At 44.9% G+C, this 19,667-nt stretch overlaps 1 protein-coding gene across 1 annotated transcript in view; it reads left to right on the top strand.

The window, feature by feature from the left end:
- LOC105890624 (collagen alpha-1(XX) chain-like) overlaps positions 1 to 19,667 on the top strand; it is a 36,377-nt gene that overhangs the window by 11,878 nt on the left and 4,832 nt on the right. Inside the window, 24 exon segments of the mRNA XM_042707519.1 lie at positions 1,217 to 1,360; positions 3,300 to 3,455; positions 4,542 to 4,802; positions 5,572 to 5,739; positions 7,243 to 7,362; positions 7,837 to 8,001; positions 8,359 to 8,517; positions 8,794 to 8,963; positions 9,262 to 9,391; positions 10,249 to 10,394; positions 10,873 to 11,002; positions 11,434 to 11,573; positions 14,286 to 14,412; positions 14,755 to 14,894; positions 15,160 to 15,292; positions 15,742 to 15,887; positions 16,471 to 16,600; positions 16,858 to 16,974; positions 17,791 to 17,937; positions 18,036 to 18,089; positions 18,216 to 18,254; positions 18,356 to 18,494; positions 18,814 to 18,956; positions 19,533 to 19,642. Of these exon segments, the coding sequence (XP_042563453.1) occupies positions 1,217 to 1,360; positions 3,300 to 3,455; positions 4,542 to 4,802; positions 5,572 to 5,739; positions 7,243 to 7,362; positions 7,837 to 8,001; positions 8,359 to 8,517; positions 8,794 to 8,963; positions 9,262 to 9,391; positions 10,249 to 10,394; positions 10,873 to 11,002; positions 11,434 to 11,573; positions 14,286 to 14,412; positions 14,755 to 14,894; positions 15,160 to 15,292; positions 15,742 to 15,887; positions 16,471 to 16,600; positions 16,858 to 16,974; positions 17,791 to 17,937; positions 18,036 to 18,089; positions 18,216 to 18,254; positions 18,356 to 18,494; positions 18,814 to 18,956; positions 19,533 to 19,642 (3,314 nt within the window).

Raw genomic sequence — 19,667 nt, 5'->3', positions numbered from 1 at the left:
ACACAGTAACAGGAACAGGAACAGGAACAGGAATATAGGAAACGTAAAAGCTGAATACATTCTCAGGTGCGTTATGCTGTTGTGGTGCATTCTTTTCACATAGTGTCAGACTTTTGTCTGCAAGCAAGGGGAGCTGAAGGGTGTTGCAGACTAACCTAAATGGAATGGGGGAGTGATAGGCATCTAGCCAGAATGCTGCCCCCTCCCCCTCATACTTCCCCTCCCCCTCACCACACTCACCCTGTCATCTCTTTTATTCAGGTCTTATTATTATCCACAGACCCCCCCCCCTTCTCTGCCTCTTTGTCCCTCTCTGTCTTTCCTTCTTTTTCTCTCTCTCTCTCTTGTTTCTCATCCTCTCTCTGCCCTTTTTCTTTTACTCGTCCTCTCTTCATGTCTCTCTCTTTCTACCTTCTTTCTCTCTGCCTATTTCCCTCTCTTCTTTGTCAGCCCTTTTCTCTCTTCTTCTCTGTGTCGTTATTTCACATTGTCACCCCTCATGTCTCTTATCTTCTTCTCCTCATCTCTCTCTCTCCCAATCTCTCAATTTTTTTTGCTCAGTTCAGACAGGCCTGCAGGTAAACTGTTGGGAAACTGCACACAGGAAAACAAACACGAGCCAGGTCTTCCCTGCAGGTCTTGGGTGGGGGAGCAAGATAAGGGGGGAAGGGAGAGACGTACCTGTGGTTTGCTGGAGTGATTTGGAAGAAGGCGATTGCAAGGAGGGTGGATGGCAACTCACAGGGGGCTGACAGTAATTGAGTAACTGGTTTTAATGAGTTTTCATTGGCCTTGTTTTGGTGTGTGAACTGTGAACTCAATTTCAATTTTATTTTCTTCATTTATAGAGCCTTTAACAGTTAACTTTGAGCAAAACATCACCAGAAATCCAGCCAGTCATTTGTGTTCCACTGTTACCATGGCCGTAATGTAAAAAGCACACTCAGAGGGCGCCATGACACCCAGCTCCTGTACTCTACCTTTTGTGATGCATGCTTGAACCCCTGGGCTGCATATGTACACTCCCCTGTGCTCTGTGTAAGGGTACAAGCATGTCCCATTTCTCTGTGCGCTAAAGTATGCTCTCTCCACTCTCCTGTTAAGACTGCTTGGAAAGAGGATATGGGTAACAAATGATAATGACTCAGCATCTGCCACATTAAAATCTAAAGTAAGCGATGTGTTTTGTCTGTGTGTTTCCCTCTTGCGTGTGCAGATGATCCACAGCCGGAGCTGATGCTGACCACCACCAAGGGCCGGGCCACAGTGGCGGGGCTGGACTCCACGCAGGAGTACCTCCTGCAGGTCCTCTTGCTCAACGGCACCATGGAGAAACTGGTGGCCAAGAGACGCTTCACCAGTAAGGCACAAGGCATTGTGGGATGGGGGGGGGGGGAAGTGATGAGGAAATTACAGTTGTAAGTTGCTAGAGAAAAAGCTTTGTTGCTGGATAAAAGGCAGATTTTGTCAGCGGTTGCTACACTGAATACCAATGAGGATGAAAATGGGAACCCGAGACAGATCAGAGATAGATAGAACCACCAGTAGCAGAACTGAAGACCAAAGACCAAACAAGGACCATCATTCTGAGTCAGCATCTCTCATGATCTTTCCCAAGTTGGACAAATCAGATAACAGTATGCACAATGGTCCACACCACAGTCAGACAATGTTCTCAGAATTTTTTTTTTTTTGGAGGGATATGCTTGAAAAGTCAGAAAATCTTTGGAATGCTTACATTTCCTAAGCTTTGCATACTGTCAGTGAGAAGCTGAGAGATGGGATCCCTCCGCAGAGATAAGAGCAGTGACTAGCTGGAGTTTGAGCTGAAGTCAGCATTCAGACGAGTCGAGGGACTCACAAAAATGGCACTATTGTTTTTGGAATTTAAATTTAAATTGTCAGCTATGGCATGTTGTGTGTGTGAGTGTGTGTGTGTGAGTGTGTGAGTGTGTGTGTTTGCTATCTGACTGTTCTCTGCTCACCATTCTCTAGTTTTAAAAAGACCTGGTTAACAATTGTTCACTGAAAGGTGTTGGCTTAGACCTGCTCACTTTCCCCCCCCCGTGGGCCCAGGTCTAATTGGCTCCGTGGAATAGGTGGATTCCTGAGGAATGACAGGCTGGGGCTTAGTCGAGAAGGGAAACGCTGGAATGGGCCTTGTGTCATTACAAGACCAGACGAATGTTCCAGACATGTCAAAAATGCACAACAGTCCGTTCAGTATGTCACGGTCATAACCTCCTTGTCAAGCAAGTGTAGTGGTTCGTCTTAGTCTCAGTTTTTGTTGTTGGTAAGTTAGTTCCTCTATCGTCTCTGTTCAGCAGATTAAAAACTCAAATCTTTTGAAACATCACTCTGACGATGTGCATATCTTTCTTACACTGCATTTTTTTTTTTTAAGTTAAAAAAAAAAAATGCAGATATTGTTGTTCAGAAGTGTCTCCCTTGAGGTTTGAGCTGTGAGTAGGTTACTGTGACAAACCGTACGTGTCTGAACATGCCGTGCTCGATGCCGGGCCGGAAGAGCATCTGTGGCTTGAAGGATAATTCCATTGTTCCAGTCAGAGGACGGACTGTGTCGGTGCCTGCAGCACTGATGGAGAGTTCACGCTTTCCTTGAATTTCAGTTCCAGTTCAGAATCCAGTTTTGTCTGCCTTTCCTTTCATTTAATTAGTCGGTCATGTAATATTCTTTTCCTTTGATTGAATTAGTCAGTCATGTAAATATTTCATCCTTTGATTAAATTAATCAGTCATGTAATTTTCTTCATTTCTCGTAGCTCCTCCTGTATCTTCTGATTCGCAGAGAGGAAAATGCATTGACGTCAGGAATAAACTCACTGATTTTCTGAATTTATGAATATTATCACAGCATAACAATGTTGTATGGTGCCCACAATAGGGCTAGGTGAAACTGTAAAATTGTGGCGCAGAGACCATGAAAAGGGTCAAAATCTTCTCAGTTTCCTCAAAAATCACCTGTAATTGTTGCTAATTCATCTCCTTAATCCTCTTGTCCCCCTTCTCTCTCTCTCTCTCTCTCTCTCTCTCTCTCTGTCTCTCTTTCAATAATGTTCTCTGTCCCACCCCATTTCAATCCTGTCCCTTCGTCTTCTGTGTTTTCTCTGCATCCTCTCCTCTCAATCCTCTGTCTTCTCCTCTCAATCCTCTCGTTTGGGGTCCTCCTCTCTCCCCTCTTCTCTCTAACCTGTCCCTCTCTCCCCTCTTCTCTCCAACCTGTCCCTCTCTCGTCTCTCCCCTCTTCTCTCCAACCTGTCCCTCTCTCCCCTCCATAGTTGACGGGCTGCGGGAAGACGAGCTGGTCCGTAGTGGGAACCGCGAGCAGAAGAAGAAGTCCCTGGCGGCTGGCTCCGGTTCAGGAGAGATGGATGATGTCACTGAGCTGCTGGCGGCCCTGCCCACAGTACTCTACCAGGAACCCTCCACCTTAGGTGCCTAAACCTCTCTCTCTCTCTGTACCTCTCTCTATCTCTGTGTACCTCTCTATCTCTCTCTCTCTCTATCTCTCTGTACCTCTCTATCTCTCTCTCTCTCTTTGTCTCTGTTTGTCTCCCTGTCTCTCTCTATTTAATTCTCTCTCTCTCTGTCGCCCTCCCTCTGTCTCTCTCCCTCTTTCTTTCTTTCTCTCTCTCTCTCTCTCTTTCCCTTCCCTCCTCTCTCTCTCTATTTCACATTTTTTGTCTCAGACTCCCCCCTCTCTCTTTCTTGAAAGCTCTGTTATTATGTCTGCATGAAATGAGAGGAAGCAGGTGGTTGGAGTGCCGCTGAGTATCTCTTCACCCATTCATAACACCTTTTCTCCACCCACCTCCACCTCCACACACACACACACACACACACACACACACACACACACACACACACACACACACACACACACCTGTAATCTGATAGACATGCCGAGAGTGAATCTGAGAATAAGGCTCCCTCTTTGTTTACTCTCACGGCCTCAAGTATTTTTCTTTTTGGCCCATCTGGGACACAATAATTCCATACCAAATTCCATACCAAAAATACCAAAACACAGATGGTTATCTAAGTATATAACCATCAGTAATATGATAATTCATTCTATCATGCCATCCCACTGTTCTTAGAAATGCAGTATGCAGTACATACCTATATAAGACTAAATCAATCAAATGCAGTACATACCTATAGAAGACTAAATCAATCAAATGCAGTATGCAGTACATACCTCTAGAAGACTAAATCTAAATGAGACTATATGATGTGCGATCAAAATGTTCCGAGATTGTGTCTATAAAAAGCAAAAAACGCACGTGACCTTACCGCCATTTAAATGAGGTATAGTTTTTGTTTTTTATAGGCACAGTCCTGGAACTTCGTACCTTTAGTGATTCATAAAATGTGTATGTGAGGAGAGGTTGTCAGCACTGGCTTGTAATGCCAAAATGAGTTTGATTTGAAGCCTTGGGAAGCTTTGCACTCAACAGTGTGACCTGTAACAAGCAGGCTACTCCGTTAAACGGTGCTATTACCTTTTCCGTCTTTAGCTCCGTCTCCTACTCCCACCACAGCGGGGAGCCCCACACCCACAGAGCCACCCCCTACAGCAGAGGACGAGGCTGAGCTTGAGGCCGTGACTGTGGCCGTCACGGGGAAGACGCCCAGAGAGAGGAAGAAGAAGAAGAAGGACAAGAATCGCTCCAGGGCCGATGACAAGGGCGGCGATCAGGGAACCGGTCGGGCCGAACCAGCGGAGGAGAGCAACAGCAGAGACAAACCTCGCAAGATCCCCACACTACCTGTCACAGGTAACCCACACACACATTTCACCATTTCCTAATGTGCCCTTTGAAACAGAGTCAAGCAGTGGTACCAGGTGTTTAAATGCGAAGTGAATTGAAGTGTGATTCTTTTAAAAAAAGACTTCCTGTTCTTTCGGAATGCATTGCCTCACACAGAGGCTGGATGGGGCTTTTTATGAAAGGCCGAAAGGCATGCTGACTGCTGTAGCGCCGGTAATGACGGCCTGTGTAGTTCTTTTGGTGAAGTACAGGCCATAATGACTGGCCTGTGTAGTTCTTGTGGTGAAGTACAGGTCATAATGAGGTAAGGGGGCAGTGTAATGACAGAGTCCAAGAAAGTGCTCTGAAATGGGCCCCCTCCATGCCTTAAGGGCATAAATGAGCTCTCTCTCTCATTTCTTGCCACCCACCCACCCCCCCCCACACACACACACACACACACACACACACACACACACACACACACACACACACACCGCTTCCTTTTTCTTCTGAACTCAACAACATGCACAAAAATTAAATAGTGGTGTAAAAATTTGAAGTGTGCTTTAACACAGCCCACTAATACGCACTCTCCCTCTCTCTTTAAGACAACCTCTGCCTTTCTTCTACCTTTTTGTATTTTAATGGTTTTATTTTATAAGCACCTTGTGCGCTATATTGAAAAGATGACTGTATTTTATAATAATGTTACTGCTACTGCTACTAATATTAATGATGATGATGATGATGAGGAGGAGGATGATAGTGATGATGATGATGATGATACCTTTAGTGGGGACCACAAGCGGGGCCTTCGAGTGTGACCCGACGACGCAGGCGGACCTGGTGCTGCTGGTGGACGGCTCCTGGAGCATTGGCCGCACCAATTTCAGACGCGTGAGGGACTTCCTGGAGGGCGTGGTCACCCCCTTCCACATCGGCACGGACAGGGTGCAGATAGGTGAGGAGGAGAAAAGGACAAGCTTACATTGATTGGACTCACTCTTCACTTGTTAGTCACATACACAGTACTGGGCCAAGTTTTAGGCTCCTTTGGTGATGATGAGTAGGTTTTGACCTATCAATTAACAACATTCAAAGTGTAGCAAACCAAAAATACCTAAATCAATTTCACTACTTTCAGAAAATCTTTACTTTTTGAAAATCTTAATATGATATTTCCTGTAGACGTCACATGACAAGACACACATGACGTCATAGTAGCCGTAAGCAGCACGGTTACACCTACTGAGTCACAGAAAGACTAACTTACTTAGTGGCAGCTTTCAGCTTGAATGGCGCAAATCTATTTAACAGGTCTAATCTATCTGTAACAACTTGTCATCACACAATTATGTTTACGGTTCGAGTAAACATGCATTAATTGAAATTTAAGTGAAAGAGAGTGGAGTGGAAGGTGAAAAGAGTATAATTTAAAGGCAATATCTTTAAAGCCTGTTTCACAAATAGTTCCTGGTAAATTACTGGGTTAACCTTCCAGGCACCGCTAGTGATTCAGGAAAATTTCACACATGCAATGACGATGCCGGACTAGACAAGACAAGAGAGAGTCCAGCAGATGGATTTACGTGCTTGTGCCTGCAATGTTCCCGCTGTCATTCACATCACAGCAATACAGGCATATCCCCTGAAATGTTACTAGGTCTTGAGGTGGGATATTGAGGATACCAATTGCCCAGATTTCCTGAGGCTACAGATAGACTGCATGATTGAAACACACTTAAGAGGTCAGTCACCTCTAACGTTGGAATAGCACAAATACACACTGCCTGCACGACTCAGCCCAGCTTATGTGGTGCTTACTCAGTCCCACTGATGGGGCGTATACCGGCGGTAAAGTGACATCAGTGCCCCCCCTCTAAATCACTGAGTTTAGACAAAATGCTTAAAACTTTTACACAGTATTGATTTGGTTGAAATGACTGTGTTGCAAATGGCCTAAAGGGAGATTTGGTAACCACAATAATAAGCAGATACTGTCCCCATAGCTGAGTAAAGATTCAGATGTGTTCTCATTCCTTCCACCCATATTGATTATCCCAATATTAATCCCTGTAATAACTCTCCCTCTGTAAAACATGATTAGTTTGTTGTCTTGTCTCTCCTCTGGCTGCAGTACTTAATGAAAGGGAGACTATATCCGATTTCCCTTGATTACTTCTCTAGCTTCTCTCTAATACTGTTAGCCTAGCCACTGCATTGTGTGCTTACACTACTTGCAGCGGTTTTGGTATTGCTACATCCTGTGTGTCAATGCACTCTAAACTGTTACCTCCACACACCTTATATATTAGCTCACTTTATTGACATCATTATCTGATCAGTTTTGGGTGAAACTGTCAGATGTGTTACACTGTCAAACTTCAGAGGTGTCAAACTGTCAAAACACACTGATAAAGTGCACACTGTACTGGCTGAATGAATGAATGTCCGTGTCCATCAGCTCTGTCCCAGTACAGTGGAGACCCTCGCACAGAGTGGCAGCTCAGCAACTTCACCACCAAAGACCAGCTGGTGGAGGCAGTGCGCAACTTCAGATACAAAGGAGGAAACACCTTCACAGGTGAGCTGTAATGCTTGGCAGTGATCACACAGCAACACTCTGTGAGCAGGCTGTAAGCAACATTCCTGGGTTTATATTAGCATACAAAATGAATACCTCTAAGGTTAATGATTCCTTACTGGCTTTGTGACGAGCAGTGGCAGGTTTTAGATCCAGTATTAGATACAGAGCAACTGATGACCTAAAGAAGTTTACTTTACTTGTGCGTGGGCCTTTGTTGGAGCTTATGCTTCTGTGCATGTTCTTGCCTGTGGCTAGTTCTTTCATGTTAAAAAATGTGTGTATGTCTGTGTCTGTATTTATGAGTGCGTATTTGCGTTTTTTGTGTGTGTGTGTGTGTGTGTGTGTGTGTGTGTTGTGTGTGTGTGTATGTCTGTGTCTGTATTTATGAGTGCGTGTTTGCCTTTGTGTGTGTGTGTGTGTGTGTGCCTGTGTATATATATATATATGTGTGTGTGTGATTGTGTGTTCCAGGCCAGGCTTTAATGCATGTGTTGAATGAGAATCTGAAGGAGGAGGCCGGGGCGCGAGCACATGTCCCTCGCTTTGTGTTGCTGCTCACCGATGGGAAGTCTCAGGACGACGCCATCGCTGCAGCCAGCAAGCTGAAGAGTGTAGGAGTGGAGATCATCGCTGTAGGTGAGACCTCTACTGGCGGACCTCATGTACTGCACACATCTGGACTAACTTTAAACAGAGTTCCATGCAATGATGCAAAGTTGGATTTATTTGCTTTGGAAGTTTTCCCCCCCAAATAGTCCTTTCATTTGAAATGGAGCCCACATATGTTATGGTTTTCTCTGGGCAAAGGTTGATTTTTGTCTGTGTGTGTAAAGATTTTCTCTTTGCCTTAAGTAAATATTTGAAGTAAAGTACTGTATAGATGGGTTCATGATTCTGCACTGTGCCTGTCAATTATTAGCACAGGTGGGTGTGTGTATGAATGTGTGTCAACCTCCCTCCTTCTCTCTCTCGCTCTCTCTCTCTCTTTATAAGGTGTGAAGAACGCAGATGTAGCTGAATTGAAGCAGGTGGCTTCGGCCCCTGATGACCTGAATGCCTACAATGTAAATGACTTCCCTCTGCTGAGTAAACTGGTGAGCCGACTGGTGCGAATCCTCTGTGGGAAAATGGAGGAACGCAGCAAAGCCAGGCGTGAGTGGAACACACACACACACACACACACACACACACACAAACCCCATACACAACCCCCACACACAGACAATCCGACATTCACATTCACTCATAATAAAAATCAAAAAACATACATTTAAAAAATCCAATATTCACACACACTGATTTATATACCTACAATGATAACACACACATATTATTATTATATCCATGTTGCTATTTTATCCATGCCGACTGAGTGTCTATCTATGTGTGTGTCACCTGTATGTTTCTGTTTATGTGTATTCTGGTTAGGAAGGGAACGACCCACCAAGGACCCAGTGGTGTCGTACCCGAGCCCCACCGACCTGCGCTTCTCTGACCTGGGATCCAGGGAGGTCCGGCCCAGCTGGACCCCACCTTCACGCTGGGTCGGTCAGTACAGGGTGGTGTTCCACAGCACGGAGGGACAGACCCCACAGGAGGTAAGAGAAAGAGACTCTGACTGGACAACATCTATCTGTCTTTCCAGTTTATAGCTCACCGAACTCACAATTTATCAGTTTTGAATTAGACTACAAGCTCCAGTGCCTCAGTACCTTGCTGTTATGTCTGGTCAAATTCCCTGAGATGGCAGATATTCTATATTTCACAGCACTACAATATCACTGCTAAATGAAATGACAATGTCTTAAGAGTTCTCCCTACCTTAACATTCATTATGAGAGCCCAGTTCCTGTGTTCTTTCTCTGACTGATTCCATATTCTCATTCCGATCCTCAGGTGGTTGTGAACGGAACGCAGTCCAGTGTTCTCTTGACTGGCCTGTCCTCTCAGACGCAGTATCAGCTGTCAATCTTCCCTGTCTATGAAGACAATGTGGGGCCTCCTCTGCGAGGCACCTTCACCACCTGTAAGAATAAGCAGTTGGTGCAATGTGGTAGCCTGACGATGTCATACTCATAATTCTAGTCAGAATATGAGTCTGATACCGCTCCAATGGGCTGTGATTATGGGGCGTGTTTCAACCAAACCAGGAAAAAAAATGCCTCTTCGCTCAATTGGATATATCTAGAACCAATCAGAGCAACGTAGTATGACCATAACGTAGACAATGGGGCCAGCTGATACATTTAACTTTTATCGGATCCCGTAGGAAGGACGGCAAAAACATCTTTTCGATCGACAAATGCCTTGATCGCATTTCTCTGTTCCTCTTTCAAAATGAATGTGCTGTCAATGTCTTCTAAAACAGACTCGAATCACCACATTTCAGCTCTCCAACGGCAGCCATGTTTGTTGAAAACGAATTCACCCCAAAAGCTCTTTGGTGACGTGGTTGATTACGTTACGGTTGATCATCTGTCCATCATCGTATAAAGCCCGCCTTGACAATTTGATTGGTACGGCATTGTCTGTCCGCAGATAATTTCTCCTCAATGGAGTAATGCCAGACCGAACTTCCCAACCAAAAAATCTGTGGGCGGGGCTAAGTTCAGTCTGGTATCCAGGCTAGCAATGTGGTATAAATTGCCACATTTTTGCAACGTTTTTATTTTTTAATTGTTTTCTTCTCCTTTCACCTCTGCTCTCTCTTTACCCTTTCTTCCTCTCGTCTCATCTACTCTCCTTCTCTCATTTCTTTTCTCTTTTTCCCCTCACCTTCTCTCTCCTCTCCTCTCCTCTCCTGTTCTCCTTTCTTTTGTCTTCTCATTCCTCTCCATTCACCTCCATCCTCCGTCCTTTTCTTCCCTTTCTCTCTCCCTGCAGTGCCACTGGCCATGCCAGAGAGCCTGGAGCTGACCCCTTCCTCCCCCACGAGCCTGAAGGTGCGCTGGAGCCCTGCGGTCGGGGCCACCCAGTACATGGCCCTCTACTTCACCCTCACAGATGGAGAACCGGACGACGCTAAGGAGGTAAGGCAGAGGAACTAGAGGATTTCCTGTGGTCATGCGTGGTGCTTCTTTATTTTACACGACATACATGACCACTTTAGAATAAAATGTCATGGGACTGACTGAAAAGCCTGTGGTATGGGATAATGTGTTGGGGGGGGGGGGGGGGGGGGTTAGGGATTATGCCTGCCTCGATTATGCATGACCTGTTTTTGGGAGAGTTCATTGCCTATCCCGGTAGTGTGTGTGTGTGTGTGTGTGTTTCTCTTCTGTATTTGCACTTATGCAAAAATGTCTAATTGAAGGTCAACATATACGTTCTTCTGTGCCTCTTCTGGCTAAGTATGTCTTTAGGGCTGTTCAATTATGATTGTCTGATTAAAGGTGGCTGGATGAGTGGCTCTACCTCAGGTGGAGGGTGACCATATGGTGCTCTTGTTGCTGCTAGTGTAAAACAAGTAGTAGTGACAGGTCTCCCCGTGTGGCTTCTCCTCCTCAGGTGAAGTTCGGAGCGGATCAGACCGATGTGGAGCTGGAGGATCTGATGCCAGCCACTGATTACTCCGTCACGCTCTACGCCCTGTATGAGGATGACCCCAGCGACCCCGTGACTGCTGTCGCAACCACCTGTAAATCACTCAGCTCAGACACACACACACACACACTGACACACACACACACACACACACACACACACACACACACACACACACACACACTGACACAAATAACACACTCAAACAGAAGATTAGTGAGAAGTAGAAAGTCAACAGGTAAATATGGTATTAATGCTTTTTGGAAAGGGGAGGGAGCCCAAATAATGACCGTGATAATGGAAGGCTGATGGAACTGTTATCAGAGGCCATCTGGGTTTACTTTACAAAGTGCAGTTTTGAATGTGGGTGGATTAAAATGGAGTTCCAGTTATCTTTGTATTACAGAGTACATAAGCGTTTATAACAAGCACACCGGTGATGATATGTAAATCTGAACATGCAGATGTCATCTCTCTCCTCTCCTCTCCTCTCCTCTCTCCTCTCCTCTCCTCTCCTCTCCACAGTTCCTCTCCCCCCTCCCTTGAGTGTCCACATCCCCATGGTCAGCCACAGCTCGCTGCGGGTGAGCTGGGTGCCCGGTGCAGTGGACGTGCCCGGGCACCGCATCGTCTGCGCCAGCAACCATGGCAGTGACGCACATCAGGTGACGAGCTGTGAAAGCAGGCAGGCAGGCAGGAAGTGTCCAATTTACACGTTAGGATGCTATTGAGTGCTATTGAGATCAATCGCTTCAATAACGGTACAATGGTGTTGACAGCTGGAAACTGCGGCCTGTGTTGTTTGTTGCCCTGCAGCCCTCTCAGTGACCGTGGTTACATGGATTCGAATAACTGCCTTAGTCGGACTGAAATCGCATTATCCGTTTCATGTAAGCACCTTAGTCGGATCGTAGTCGGACCGCACATAGTCGGACTAACACCCCTGGATAACTCGATCCGATCCAGTTGATAGTTCGACTATTGCGGCATGTAACGGTGAATTGGATAAGGAACTGGACTTTGCGTCTTTGCGCATGCTCCCTCTCTCCCTGCCAGGTCGTGACCCGGAAGACGAAAGAGGGATAAATTGTCTCAAATGTTCATACTAATGACACGGTTTTTTATGAATATCCTGCAGACTGTCTCACAAGCTTATTCTTGTTGATTATGAACAAACATAACAGAAGAGGACCGAAGATATGAGCACCTTTACAACCCCTCCTTAAACACGTATAAGGACGTTCCACATTTTATTTGCTTAAAACAACAGCAGTACTGTCAAATCAGCTGTCACTCGGCTATTACCTGACCAAGGTTCCATGGCAATGTTCCGAAAGCCCATTTTTCCGACAGCCCGCTGTTCCGAAATTGTGAGTACAGCAACGTGAACCACTATTGCCCACATGCACATCCCAATGAATCACACAATCATAAACATATAAATGCCTTTATTTCACAAGCATTAACTTGAATTCAGAATATTATTATACACACATGCATTTGCATCGCGATGATACAAAAATATTTGTATGATTGCCAACGCATGCATGCTTTGTCAGTGCTTGACAAGATCTGCGTAATGTCCTGCGACAATCTGCCGGTGATTTCCTTCGCATGAGTGGTAGCCTACCCCATATTCAAAACCAGAGTAGGCTAAGTTAACAAATATTGCCTAGGAAAAGTTATATGCGTGATAGCCCGGTGAGCGTCTCCGCTCTGCTGTGCAAACGAAATGCTTTGAGTGTTTTGTGCCACTTAAAATATTTCTAAATTTTGCCAGGGGGACTATTTTTCGGAATATTGAGATTTCGGAATATCGGGCTTTCGGAACACTGGGCCGTCTCCCCTGACCAATACCTGTCAAACTTGGTGATACTATTCACAACTAATTTGTCCTTCATTTTATCAAATATGATGAAATTTGGTATTGTGCCCGCGAGGCACGCCTGACTTTAGTTGTGTTCAGTTATCTGGCGCTGAAAAAAACCACGAAAAGGTACTGTCAAATCAGAAAGCAAATCAGCTGTCACTCGGCTATTACCTGACCAATACCTATCAAACTCGGTGATACTATTCACAACTAATATGTCCTTCATTCTATCAAATATGATGAAATTTGGTATTGTGCCCGCGAGGCACGCCTGACTTTAGTTGTGTTCAGTTATCTGGCGCTGAAAAAAACCACGAAAAGGTACTGTCAAATCAGAAAGCAAATCAGCTGTCACTCGGCTATTACCTGACCAATACCTATCAAACTCGGTGATACTATTCACAACTAATATGTCCTTCATTCTATCAAATATGATGAAATTTGGTATTGTGCCCGCGAGGCACGCCTGACTTTAGTTGTGTTCAGTTATCTGGCGCTGCCCTCTAAAGACAGAGACGTGACAGGTGGATCGAGATATTTTCCCGTAAATACCTTTACCTAAATACCTTTATAGACAATCGATCATACACTCCCATTGCACTCAAACAACCACACTCAAACGAGGAGATATTGTATCAATTAGCCTATTAAGTACTGTATTTATTGATTGCAAAGAGTTCAACGTTACAGCAACATAACTTTGCTCCGGTCGCTAAATCTGATATATCCGTGTGCATCATCGCTCTCCCTCTCTCTCTCTGCCACACCCACCCTGTAACCTACGTGTTTATACATTATAGAAGCAAGACCATTATATTGTAACAAATCACGGAAGCGTGGTATATTTGTAACTTATAAACGTGGTATATTTGTAACTTATAAACACATCGGCCTGGCAGAAACAAACAAACAAACAAACAAACAACCCAAGAGGCAACACGCATTTCTGGACCGATGAACAGACGCGATTCATGCTCAATCAACTGTTGTTGTTATTGGTAGTGGTGAAGAGGTCAAGCGGAAAGGGCTGTATCACCACTAGTTGTAATAAAAACAGCGCCACCTATCGTATCGGATATGACATGCTTTCGGCCAATGATTCGATTTATTCACTGCCATGTATATTGGGATAATAGCACCTACCCTCGAAAGAAAGCATAGTCCGACTAAGCAAAGATTCGAATTATACCATCATGTAAACACACTGAGTGTGAATTCTCACAGCTCCACTGTGCTGCTGTTGTTCTTGAGGTGTACATTTCTGCCAAAACACCTCCTGAATGCTCACTCTCTTCCCTTCGACAGTTCCGCTATAGAAATGAACCGTTAATAGCATCATGAGATTTAGATATAAATATCTAATATATATATTAATGTGACATGCATGTCATTACAGTTAGTCTCTCTGATATGCATCTCTCTCTCTTTCTTTCTTTCTCTCTCTTTCTCTCTCTCTCTCTTTCTCTTTCTCTTTCTCTCTCTTTCTCTCTCTTCCTCTCATTGTCAGGTGGAGGTGAAAGGTGCCAATTCTGTACTGCTGCAGAACCTGTCATCTCTCTCCAGATATTTTGTCTCAGTGCAGTCACACTATGAGAAAGGCCTGTCAGCACCTGTCACAACCAATGCAACCACACGTGAGTCCTTTTTTTGCACGTGTAAATGGTCATCTCACACCATCTTTGAATAGTGTCACTGATAAACCATTCAGAATATGTCTTTGTTCGGTGACCATTTTTATCAATAAAATGAAAGAATGGCATTCACTGACTAATAACACACTTAGAAATTTGATTCATTATTCCCCAACATGTATTGGTGACACAACATTGTAGCAACATAGCATTTATATATTATTGAACAGCAGCTACTACAAACTGTTTATACTGTTGAACTTCAGTAAAACGCCCAATTAGGTTCATGCCTCTCTCTGGGTTATTCCATGCTTGCTTGTAATTTGTTTGTATTGTTTTCCTCAGTGAAAGTGCCGCCCCCCTCAGACCTCCGGGTCACCAACTTCTCAGGAAGTGACATCACAGTGAGGTGGGACTCAGCGGCTGATGATGTTGTCTCATACATGATGAAGTGGATCTCTCTCAGCGGAGGGAAGCTTCAGCAGGTGAGTTCAAATGTCTCAAGAAGCCTTTTATTTTTTTATGGCAATACTGGATTTCCCAGGGACCATACACAACTAATGTATCCCTTACCTGATGTCTTGAAAGCATATGAATAAATATAAGTAAACAGACACAACGGAAAATGCCTTACAACTCATATAATTATTTTATAGCATCATTTTGTAGCCTGCTGTCTCTGTGCCTGTAACGCCTCTGTATAACACTACACTGTGTGTGTGTTTTTTTCCCCCTCTGACTGGACTTCAGCTGTCAGTGGATGGGCAGAGTGAGGGAGCCATCTTAGAGAATGTGGAGGATAATAAGGATTACCAGCTCTCACTGTCTGCCCTCTACGCTGATGGAGCTCAGAGCGAGGCAGTGGCCATCAGATACAGCACCTGTGAGACATACATACAGTGCATACACTACACACACACACACACAATTGTATGCATATACACAAACACACAGACACACACATTAGGGTACACTTATACAGAAATGAATACACCCACACATACCGGCACACGACCGACTCACTCATACAGACACAGATCCTCACGTATATACACATACGCACAGCCCCATATATACAAGTCTTTCTGCAAACACACAATCACATTCCAACATGAACAGGTACCCCCTGAACTTATGTACAATAACAAACACAAACCCCCCTCAACTACTAGAACATGATTTTAGAACCTAAAGCTTCTTGTCCTGGTTCTGTTCTAGTGTAGAACCTAAAGCTTCTTGTCCTGGTTCTGTTCTAGTGTAGAACCCAAAGCTTCTTGTCCTGGTTCTGTTCTAGTGTAGAACCTAAAGCTTCTTGTCCTGGTTCTGTTGCAGTGTCTGGTGCGGGTCCCAGCAGTGTGTCCGTGTCAGAGGAGTCCGCAGTGAGTCTGCTGGTCAGCTGGGTGCCCCCTAATGCCCACGTGCAACAGTACCGCGTGTCCTTCACCACTCTCACAGGAGACACCCCACGAGAAAAAACGGTGAGTGTGTTTTCCTCAGTGTGTGTGTGTGTGTGTGTGTGTGTGTGTGTGTGTGTGTGTGTGAATCTTTGTGAGAACACACATTGTGTGTGTGTGCATGTGTATGTGTGAAACTGTGTGAAAAGATACATTGTGTGGGTGTATCTGTTTGTGTGTGTGTGTTTGTGTGTGTGTGTGTGTGTGTGTGTGTGTGTGTGTGTGTGTGTGTGTGTGTGTGTGTGTGTGTGTGTGTGTGAAACTTTGTGAGAACACACATTGTGTGTGTGTGCATGTGTATGTGTGAAACTGTGTGAAAAGATACATTGTGTGGGTGTATCTGTTTGTGTGTGTGTTTGTGTGTGTGTGTGTGTGTGTGTGTGTGATGAGAGTTGTCTAACTCTGAACAAGGCAGTGTGACAAAAGGTACACCAGAGGCGGCATTATGTGGCTAATTATCGAAGCACCTTGTGCTGCAATGAGGAGACAGATTCAATTAATGAAGCCTTACATTGTGTGTGTGTGTGTGTGTGTGTGTGTGTGTGTCTGTGTGTGTGTGTGTGTGTGTGTGTGTGTGTGTGTGTGTGTGTGTGTGTGTGTGTTTCAGGTGTCCGTTCCTGGCACTGAGAGTCGTGTGTTGCTGCAGTCCCTGGTGCCTGACACGCGCTACAGCATCCTGGTCACTGCTGAGTACCGCGGCCGAGAGGGTGGCAGCGCTACAGCACAGGGAAAGACTGGTGAGGCTCTCCCTCCCAATCCACATCACTCAGACATCCTGTCTGTTATTCTGTCTGTAATGGCACACACACTTTGTCATCCTGGTCCTTGCCATACTCTTGTCATCTTATTTCTTGTCATAATAATACTTCTTATTTCCATCTCTCTTTCTCTCATTTTCTCTCTCTCTCTCTCGATATCTCTCTGTCTCTCTGTTTCTCTCTCTCTTACCCCTCTCTCCATCTCTCCCCTTCCCCCTCTCTCTCTCTCTCTCTAGCCAGTCTGCGAGTGAGCAGTGTGAGTGTGGTGCGCTCGGACCACTCCAGTATGTGTGTGTCCTGGAGGCCAGTGGCCGCCGTCAGCAGCTTCCGCGTCCTCATCCAGGCCCTCAGAGGTACACACCACCACCCCACACACACACACACACACACACACACACACACACACTTACTGCTTAGAGCCTGCTCAGAGCCCTCTCAGAGCCCTGCTGGCCTGCTTCAAATGGGAGGTGATAGTGTCTGTGGCAAGACAAGCTTTATCGCTGCCTTCAAGGAAAGTCTCATGCAACTTGTCTTTCAGTTTTTTTATTACTGTTATTAATATAATTTATTGTTATCCCATTGGCCCTCTCCCCCTAATCCCCCCCCCCCCCCACCCATATCAGCTTTAGGACAGCTGTCCAGCTTAAAGCTCAAGCTGTCAATTTTTTGTTCATGTCAGAGCTCACATTACACGCATGTATAGCTGCAGTCAGTAAGAGTCTTTTTCTCATGCTGGCCGTTTCAAACGTGGGGTCCCTCCAAAGTCTTTACATGTCTTCCATAATGTCTCTGGCGCTACTCAAGATGTTCATCCAGCAACCCAAAGGTTGTGTGAGTTCCATGCTGGTCGGATAGTGTCTGCTTCAAATGGGGCAATGATTCCCCTTCAGTGGCATGCATGTGTAAAAAGAATCTATTTGTCTGTATTCCTGCGTAGGTTGTTTCCATAAACGGCATACAAACCGTGCAACACTCTTGTAAGTGGCTAATGACAGATAGATAGATAGTGGTAGATACATTCTTCACACTTGCCATCATTTAGGAAACAATATTTAGTGAATTGTTAAAACTCCATATAGTCCTCAACATATATCTGCTCTATTTTCTCTTTGTGTGTGTGTGTGTGTGTGTGTGTGTGTGTGTGTGTGTGTGTGATTGTGTGAACACAGACAAGCAGATGAATCAGGAGGTGTTGGACGCCTCCAGCAACAGTCACTGTTTTTCTCAGCTGCAGCCCGAGACTGTGTATCGCATCAGCGTGTACTCCCGTCTAGAGACAGTAGAGGGGGCTGCTGTTTCCATCCTGCACTCCACAGGTCAGACCCTGTCTTCATATCATTTAGTTTCCTGCACATGCAAATTAGCTGTTAGTATCGGCTAATAAGAGCTAATGAAGAGTTTTATATCCTGACAGCTGCGGCCCCAATCAGGATCCCCATACCAAGGATATTCTCCACCCATACTGGAGGTGAGGGTCATTCATCCTGAATACATCCTCAGAAATGACTCATATGTTTTCTGTTTTCTTTCTTTCATGTGTGCTGTTTTAAATATGTATGAAGCTGGAGTGTAACGTTTTGTTTTTTTTCTACAGCATGTCCCGACTTGACAATAAGAAACAACTTAGTAAAAGGTATGGACCAGCTTTTTTTTAACTTAACATCGTTTCGTCAAGACATTGCAGAATGTCTTTGTTAATTTTTTTCTATGTGTTCATGTGTGTGTGTACTGTAGGGTATGACATGATGGAGGCATTTGGCTTGACCAAGAAGGCTCACTCTTCAGTAGAGGGGGTGGCAGCTGAGCCCTTCATCTTCACCACACTGCCCAGCTACACCCTCTACAGGGACGTCCAGCTGACCCAGAACACAGGGTGAGAGAGAGAGAGAGAGAGAGAGAGAGAGAGAGAGAGAGGAAAAGCAAGAAATCTATAACCAAACTACAGGATTTCCCTTATTTGTCAACCTTACTAGCTCACATATTTATCAGCCTTACTAGCCTACATACTTTTCAGCCTAACTAGCTGACATACTCTGTCATTTGCCTTTACAAGCTCATACAAACTGTGTATCCATACACTGAATTCTAGTCAAAGGTCAGTCTAGAAGGAAAAGACTGTAGTGCTCTGGTTGTTTATTTTTCAAGTTCGTCCCTTAGATACTGTACTCACTGCTCTGTGTGTGTTTGCTCAGCTTCATCCACCCAGCGGGCATAGTGGCAGAGCACACCCTCAGCATGGCGTTCCGCCTGCTGCAGGACTCCCCCAGAGAGCCCTTCTCCCTGTGGCAGCTCACCGACAACGACTTCCAGCCCAAGATGGGGGTGGTGCTGGACCGTGAGTCAAGAGGGGAGCGGGATGGGAGTGGGATTCAGGGTTTATTTTCAGCAGGGATTTTGACAGATAGAGGTCAGGCTATTGGTATATCAATGGATAGCTGGGATGGATAGAATGGGATGGATTGATGTGTGGATGAATGGACGGATAGGAGGATAGAATGGATAGAAAGATTGATGAAAGGACATTTCAGGTAGACAGTAGTCACATATTGAAATACATATAGAACTATACAAAAAATCATTGGGCAAGCTCTCCTGGGCAGGCAATATCTTGTACATTTGCTTTTATATTAAATATATTGTACTTTGCTTTGTCTAGTAATATCCCGGTCATACCAGTATGTTTTACTCTTTACGGCACACACAGGTATATACAAAGAATGAGGTTAAAAGCAGGTCGCTTTCTTTTTGCACTGAATTGGCTGTTTTGTAAAAGAGCCTTGTGTAGTTTCTGTACATTCAGTTTTACTGGGCAATTCTAGTACATCGTTTAAAATGGGTTTTGCTTTTGCACTCATTTCTTCTCCACCTGTCTGGATAAATACATTGCTGAGTCATTCTTCTCTGTTTTTAGCTGAAAAGAAAACCCTGCTGTACTTCAGCCTGGACTACAGAGGAGAGGTGCAGGAGCTGACCTTTGACCAGCCTCAGGTCCACAAGCTCTTCTATGGCAGCTTCCACAAGGTCAGTGTTCACTGCAGTAGTTACC

Source organism: Clupea harengus, chromosome 4 (genome assembly GCF_900700415.2).
Source record: "Clupea harengus chromosome 4, Ch_v2.0.2, whole genome shotgun sequence".
Taxonomy (NCBI): Eukaryota; Metazoa; Chordata; class Actinopteri; order Clupeiformes; family Clupeidae; genus Clupea; species Clupea harengus.
This window is presented reverse-complemented; position numbering and strand designations above follow the sequence as displayed.